The sequence below is a fragment of the Diuraphis noxia genome, unplaced genomic scaffold (assembly GCF_037042655.1).
Source record: "Diuraphis noxia isolate RWA-SAM2 unplaced genomic scaffold, SU_Dnox_SAM2 contig0001, whole genome shotgun sequence".
Taxonomy (NCBI): domain Eukaryota; kingdom Metazoa; phylum Arthropoda; class Insecta; order Hemiptera; family Aphididae; genus Diuraphis; species Diuraphis noxia.
In genome coordinates this window covers 63,163,577-63,171,467 of record NW_028301711.1, presented here as the reverse complement: position 1 = coordinate 63,171,467, position 7,891 = coordinate 63,163,577, and the positions used below count along the sequence as shown (strand labels likewise).

The 7,891-nt window shown below is 25.9% G+C and overlaps 1 protein-coding gene across 1 annotated transcript; it reads right to left on the bottom strand.

Annotated features, from left to right (window-relative positions):
* Positions 1-269: 269 nt before the first annotated feature.
* Positions 270-6,634, bottom strand: LOC107172804 (zinc finger MYM-type protein 1-like). The gene is made up of 6 exons (XM_089230882.1): positions 6,591-6,634; positions 3,132-3,241; positions 2,964-3,068; positions 2,796-2,900; positions 1,184-2,732; positions 270-1,122 (listed from the first exon to the last, which is right to left on the bottom strand). Exons 1-6 carry the CDS (start codon positions 6,632-6,634, stop codon positions 270-272), a joined length of 2,766 nt encoding a protein of 921 aa, XP_089087008.1.
* Between the last annotated feature and the right edge of the window lie 1,257 nt (positions 6,635-7,891).

Sequence of the window (7,891 nt, the reverse complement as noted above, 5' to 3'; positions counted from 1 at the left end):
TATTATTATTATGGTACTATAAATTAATATACATTTAATGAGTTAAAAAAAACTTGATTATAAATAGTATTTAGGTTAATACTAGACTAGTATTGTTCAAATATTTATTTATGTACTTTACTTTCAAATTTATAATATTTTAATAATTAATTATTAAATTATTTATTAATATTATAATAAAATTATTATAAATTGTATTTCAAATGCAAGTAATAATTAATATATAAATAATAGGTATAATACAAGGTAAAAAAAAAATATATTATAATTTATAATACTAATGCTTTTAGTAGATGAGGACTTTTAGATGCAAAGGTGTTAATAATATTTTCATAGTTTATAGTTATATCTTTTTCACAAGTTATTCTCATTAATCCTTGTAATCTCTCTTGTCCCATAGTAGAACGAAGTCGATTCTTCACTATTTTCAGCTTGGAAAACGCTCTTTCAGGACTAGCACTAGTTACCGGTAACGTCAATCCTATCTTTAACATTGTATAAACATTTGGGAATACAGATATTAAACCTTTATTTAAAAATATTTGAAAAATTGGTTGTAAACTTCCCGAATTATTTTTAATGTTTGATACAATATTTTCTGAATTACTATCTTCTTCGTCACTTCTATCATCACTTTCAGGTTCAGATTCACTCCCAAATATTTCTTTACTTTTGCTATGTAGGGTATTTGGTAAAGCTTCTGATGTTGTAAGAGTATTAAAAATTGAAACGAATTGTAAGTACTCTGAACACAAATATTTTTTATCAACAAACTTTCCATATATATCTAAGAAGAACTTGAAACTATCTTTTGGTAAAGAACTTGGATCTCGATTTATTTTATAAATGACTTTACTTGTAAGAAGTGATAGATCCTTAAGAACACCAATTGATTGATCACTAAAACGTTCAGATAGTAGTCTTTGTACTATGTCTAGTGCAGAGAAATATGTGTTTACTTTGATGTTTTGAATAGGATCTAAAATAAGTTCATCATCTGAAAGTTCACCAGACATTTTTTTCTTCTTACGTAAACGAGGAGTAGGAAGTTGAATGAATTCTTCATTTTCATCAGCTTGTTCTAAGACAAAAGCATCTACTTCTTGAGATAAATTTTCAAAACTCATCAGATCGAAGTTTCAATATTTTAATTTTATTTTGTTCAATCATAGAAACAGCTAACATAAGATCTAGATCTTTGCTTTGCAATATTGAGCTGGTTGGTGACAGTATGTCAAACAATTTTTTAAATGTCAAAGCTGTCCATACAAAGCGATAAGACTTTAAATAATCAAGTATAGCTCCAGCTTCAAATCCACTTTTTCTATCACTTGGTCCATCTGTACTTCGCATTATTTCTAATGTGTCTAATACAGCCAAATATGTGCTCAAAACCACATCTAGTGCATATGAAAAAGACATCCAACGTGTAGTTGTCACACGTTTTATTCGACGAATTTGTTTCTTTTTATATCTTTCTTTTTGAAACTGTTCATAATACTTAACTCTAATTTTACTTGAATTAATTAAATCATATAATTTTTCTAAATTTCCAAACATATCCATTGCATTAATTCCTGAACTTACAACATCAGTAATCACCAAGTTTAATCGGTGTGCCCAACACCATACATAAATAGCATGAGGATTAATTTCTTTGATTAAACTTTGAAGACCATTATAATTACCCCTCATATTGGCAGCACCATCATACGATTGACCAACAAGATGATTTTTCCAATCTAAGTTTAACGAATCACAAGTTTGTTTAAAGACATTCATTAATTCACAACCTGTTGTTATAGGTGTTTCCAGGACAGCTATTACACGTTCATAGATACTACCTGAGTTTTGGTCGATGTAACGAACAATAAAGGACAATTGTTCTTTACGAGATACATCGAACGTTGTATCAAGTGAGACACTAAAAAAAGGAGAATCCTTTAAACTTTTAGATATAATTCCAACAATTTCATCTGATATACATTCTACGAGTTCATTTTGTCTCCGCCATGATATGAAAGACCACTGAGGTTTATTATTTTTATTTTTTAAATTTGAAATGTATGGTGCCATCGTAGGGGAATAGTTTGAAACAAGTTCTACTAAATCTTTGAAGTTTCCACGCAATGAATCTGACCATTTTTCACGATGACCACGAAAAGCTAGAGAATGGCGGCTTAAAAACAATGTGATATCTATAAGTTCTTTTACTATTCCACGGTTACAGAGGACTTCAAATTTTCTTTTTTCGGACAGTGATGGAAGAATAGGTAATACCTGATTCCTTAATTTAAATTTTAAAGATGCATCTATATGGTTTGATGATGTTTCATGAACCAAAATTTTATGTAATGCATTTTTCCATTTACTTACACCATCAATAATCCAATTGTCTCTTTTTGTTTTACCAAATATCTGACAATGAAAACAAAACATTTTATATGTGGAAATGGAATATGATAACCAATCTCTATTAACCAAGGTCCCATCATTTAATTTTTTTGTAAACCAAGACTCTTGAAAACTCCTGTGTTCGTCATTTGTTGGATACTTAAAAACATTATTTGTAGGTTGACAAGGCCCTTTTCGTACAATCATATCAGTAAATTCTGGTGTGATATTGATAAATGTATGAAATTTAGCCGGATCATTTTCATATATCAAATTTGATTGTGAACAAGGTTGATTGTTTTCTACATTTTCAGTATTTGTATTACTTTCTGTAGCACCTAAATATATTCAAATTTAAATTACAAAAATTTATCAATATAATAATTATATAGTAATCTTACTAGTTGATGTAGATTGTTCATATTTATCATCAATTATATTTAGAATAGAAGAACAAGGTTGATTGTTTTCTACATTTTCAGTATTTGTATTACTTTCTGTAGCACCTAAATATATTCAAATTTAAATTACAAAAATATATCAATATAATAATTATATGGTAATCTTACTAGTTGATGTAGATTGTTCATATTTATCATCAATTATATTTAGAATAGAAGAACAAGGTTGATTGTTTTCTACATTTTCAGTATTTGTATTACTTTCTGTAGCACCTAAATATATTCAAATTTAAATTACAAAAATATATCAATATAATAATTATATGGTAATCTTACTAGTTGATGTAGATTGTTCATATTTATCATCAATTATATTTAGAATAGAAGAACAAGGTTGATTATTTTCTACATTTTCATTACTACCATTACTACCAGTATAATTATACCTATACAGTATAGGTATAATAAAAACAATAAAAAATATGTATTTGAAATTTAAACCCATTTGGAAGGAAATAATTGAGTATGCTCCTCTGAGTGGAGCGATGAATGTATTGATTTTACCATGATATGTTTTTTTTTGTGTGTCATCACGTTTTGGGGCAGTAAAAATGCTTCGATTTTCGACTTCAGTACCTCGTTCGATCAGAAAGTGAATCTAGTTGGTACTTTGGGGGGTCAAAAGTAAAAAATTCTTAATAATTTTCTAAATAATCGAGAAAAACAAACTAAAAATTAAGGGAAAAACGGGAAATTTTACGCACACTCATTTTTCGACAAAATCGATTTTGGTTTTTGATGTAACTTTAAAACAAATGACCATAGATACATGAAATTTTCACCGAATGTTTATATAAGTATATTCTATCCACCATAAAATTTTCAAAACATTTCGACTTAAGTTGAACTATTCATAGGCATTTGAAATTTTCGATCATTATAAGTTTTTTTTAAATTAATATTGATAAAAATGTATTTGTTAGGCAGAAAAGCTTGAAAATTTAATACAAGGCTCTCAACATATTGTTACAATAGCAGTTGAAAAATAAAAGAAATTCATAGTCACAATTTTTTTTAATAAGCATTCAAAGTTTGAATTTTGACAAAATACGTAAAAATCACGAAAATTCACAAATTAGTTTAAGCTAGAAATTCATAAAAAATTTTCTTTTTAAATCTAAGATTTAAAAATTTAATACAAGATTCCTTACAAGTTTTTCAATCTTTATCACAAATAAAAATTCCACCGGAAATTCTAATTAAATTTTTATGAGCATTTGAAATTTAAATTTTTACAACATTGGATTTTCACTTTTAGCGATTTCCTTATTTTGGTGTAACTCTAAAACAAATAACCGCAGATACTTGAAATTTTCACTGAATGTTTATATAGGCATTTTCTATATTTGATAAAATTTTCAAAATATTTAGATTTGTTTTGAGCTGTTTACTGAAATTTTAATTTTTCAACTTTTTTAGTTTTTTTTTCTATAAATATCGATAAAAATTTATTTGTTCGGTAGAAAAGCTTGAAAATTAATACAAGGCTCATAATATATTTTTACAATAGCAATTGAAAAATGAAATAAATAATATATAGGCACAATTTTTATTTATAAGCATTTAAAGTTCAAATTTTGATAACATATTATGTGAAAATCACGAAAATTCGTAAATTATTTTATGCTAGAAATTCATAAAAAATTTTCTTTTTAAATCTAAGATTTCAAAATTGAATACAAGATTCCTTACAAGTTTTTCAATCTTTATCACAAATAAAAATTCCACCGGAAATTCTAATTAAATTTTTATGAGCATTTGAAATTTAAATTTTCACAACATTGGATTTTCACTTTTAGCGATTTCCTTATTTTGGTATAACTCTAAAACAAATAACCGCAGATACTTGAAATTTTCACTGAATGTTTATATAGGCATTTTATATATTTGATAAAATTTTCAAAATATTTAGATTTGTTTTGAGCTGTTTACTGACATTTTAATTTTTCAACTTATTTAGTTTTTTTTTTCAATAAATATCGATAAAAATTTATTTGTTCGGTAGAAAAGCTTGAAAATTAATACAAGGCTCATAATATATTTTTACAATAACAATTGAAAAATAAAATAAATATATAGCCACAAATTTTATTTATAAGCATTTAAAGTTCAAATTTTGACTAAATACGTAAAAATTACGGCAATGTTCAACTTACTGACTGCCGTATTAATAATAACTAATAAGTAATAATAATCTATAATATATCCTAGACAGATAAACCGTCTCCGCTCAGAATCGGTTTTCGTATACAATGATATAATATCATTGGATTCAAATTTAATTCCATCCATTACAGTAACCCACTTGAAACCTACTGTACAGCAGAGCGACATCCACGACATACCCGCCTTTTTATAGTTAAAACTTAAAATACCTAAATGTTAAAATGTGTTATTATAATATTATATATATTTATTTAAAAAAAATGTTAATTAATAATTAATAATTTTAATAATGTATGTATAGGTACCTAACAATAATTATGACCTAATGGCTAATAGGTATACCTATTATAATATAATTATGTTCAATGATAAATTTGAAAATTAATAATAATAAATATCGGTATTAAATTAATTAATGTAAAACATACTACAAATTTGACTATAAAATACCCAAATTATAATATATTATGGGCATCATAATTATTTTAAGCTTACCAATTCTTTCTAATTTTCTTTTCTTGGAGAAAAAATCTTTTATTGAAATATTATTTAAAGTTCTTTTTGGTTTAGGTGGTATAGGAGTTTTTAAACTACAGCTTTTCACATGTCTGGTCCAATTCGTAAAGTTCATGACTCCTCTTTCGCGTCCACAAATTTCGCAATTTTTCATTGTTCACAAATCAACTTTAAAATATATTATGAAATTATGAAACAAACATAAACCAATATAGGTATTAAATATTTGAAACTGATTGATAGGTTCATTTGGATATTAATGAATATTAAATAATTTTTACTTATCGGTCACCGTTTTAAATATATAACAGAAAATTAAAAATTGTATGTTCGTATTTTCGTTTCTCGTAGATATTGTTTTTTCTTTCAAAACACACGTTACACACTTTAACACTAACACACATTGAGTACTGAGTACTGACTAAAGCCACTGACTGATAGGCGATACCAAATAATATTACGATAATATAATAATTTCAAAATCCCAATAAGTTTTTAAAAATAACATTCAATACCTACTTGTTTTGTTATCGATTGTCGACATTCGACCACCACCGCCAAGCCAAAATGGCAAAATGATAATTATTAATGACAGTTATAGAATGAGGGAAAATAGTTGGTCAGTCGTTGTCTAATGTCTAAAAATAAATAATCACTAGATGTATAGATAATATCAATAATAATATGTACCTATTTAATATATTATTATATCTTGTTCACTTGTCTTGTTGAATCTTTTTATTAATCTATATTTCTACACGTATTACAAATCATCCATTAATTATTAGTTATACCTTATACTAGTTATAATACAATATTACATAATTTTATTTTAAACTATTAAATCCACAAATTATAATGTTCCAACTTCCAAATGCCACCAGGCACCCACCCCAAAAATAAGTGTAGCTTAAGCCACACTTAGTATAACGTGTGGGCGCCACTGATTAGGTTAGAGTAGTTACAATAGTTATGCATATTTTTAATTATTACCTACTATTATATTACTTTTGTATTGGTCTTAGGTTAGGTTATTGATCTTCTCTTACTTACTTAACTATTTCTCTGTTATACATTTCTCTAACTGAGGTGGACATAGTCCGGGTTTTGTTCCAGCTATAACAATAGCTCTTCTTAAATGAACCATAGGAACATCGACTAACCTAGGTGCATGGTTGTGCAATCCTAATACTGTTATTGTATTGTCATTTATATTTGTATTAACATTTGCAGTGGCAGAACAAAATGTTGTTAGATTTTTTTGATTATCGCACACTACGTATCTAAATAGTTATAAATTAAGATTTTACCTGCTAGCCATACTAACAAAATCCTAAAATAATAATAATTTCTACTCACATTTTGTTATTTTGACTTTATAATACCTGTAGTTTAAATTGTCCACAAATATTTGTGACTTAAGTCTAACACCAGAAATTATTGTGTATGTTGTAGCATGTTCTTGAACTGTAAATAAAATAATAATAATAATTAATATTTAATTTATTGCTATTGCTATATTTAAGTAATATTTACCTTTTATATAAATATATGCATATAATTTAGTACTTACTGTTAATTTCTTCATCTACATTCACATCCACATCTACAATAATTTCTTCTGGAAGATTGGGAAGAAGTAAAACATAATTATGGTCATGTAAATGATTTATATTGAATAATAATATTGAAAAAAAAACTAGATATATGTATAACTGAAAGTTTAGAAAGTTTAACCAAACAAAAAATAAACCACAATACTAGAGTTGATGTATAATAAAACTGAAAGTGTTTTATGAAACTGTTCTGTAAATTTCCCGCTGTAAAGTATAATAAATAAAAGAAAACTGACATGGTGTTTTGTAGATAAGTAAAGTGTCATAAATTAAACGAAAATAACTCCATATTATCTTGACATAAATTGATTTTATATGTTACATCCTTTACATCTTGGAGTTAACGAGGTAATTCATTTTTCCTGATTAGATTTTATAATTGATTAAACTGATTAAAGTATGTAAGTAATACTTACTAACTTTTAACGAGTTAAATAAATAAGAAAATTAAGTTTAACTTATCTTGCCTACATTTGGACTTACGCCTATGTTTGTAACAGGTGATTTAAATGTTCACTTTACAATATGATCTACTTATATGGTTATATAATTTATATATATTATTAATACTTTAGTAGAGTTTTTAGATTTCAAGAGTTTCAAGATCTTGAATGTTATATTATATATAGCTAAATACAATTTATGCTAACTAATCCATACATATTAAACTAATTTAATAAACTAAAATGAAGAGTAAACAATAGGTAAGCTGATTTATATTCCTATTTTTCAAAATAA

Bases quoted from the DNA above. Each gene is read 5' to 3' on its own strand.
- LOC107172804 (XM_089230882.1), bottom strand. From the start codon at position 6,634: ATGTCCACCTCAGTTAGAGAAATGTATAACAGAGAAATAGTTAA. The intron at 3,069-3,131 runs GTAAGATTACCA...GAATATATTTAG, and splicing joins TGAACAATCTACATCAACTA to GTGCTACAGAAAGTAATACA. The intron at 2,901-2,963 runs GTAAGATTACCA...GAATATATTTAG, and splicing joins TGAACAATCTACATCAACTA to GTGCTACAGAAAGTAATACA.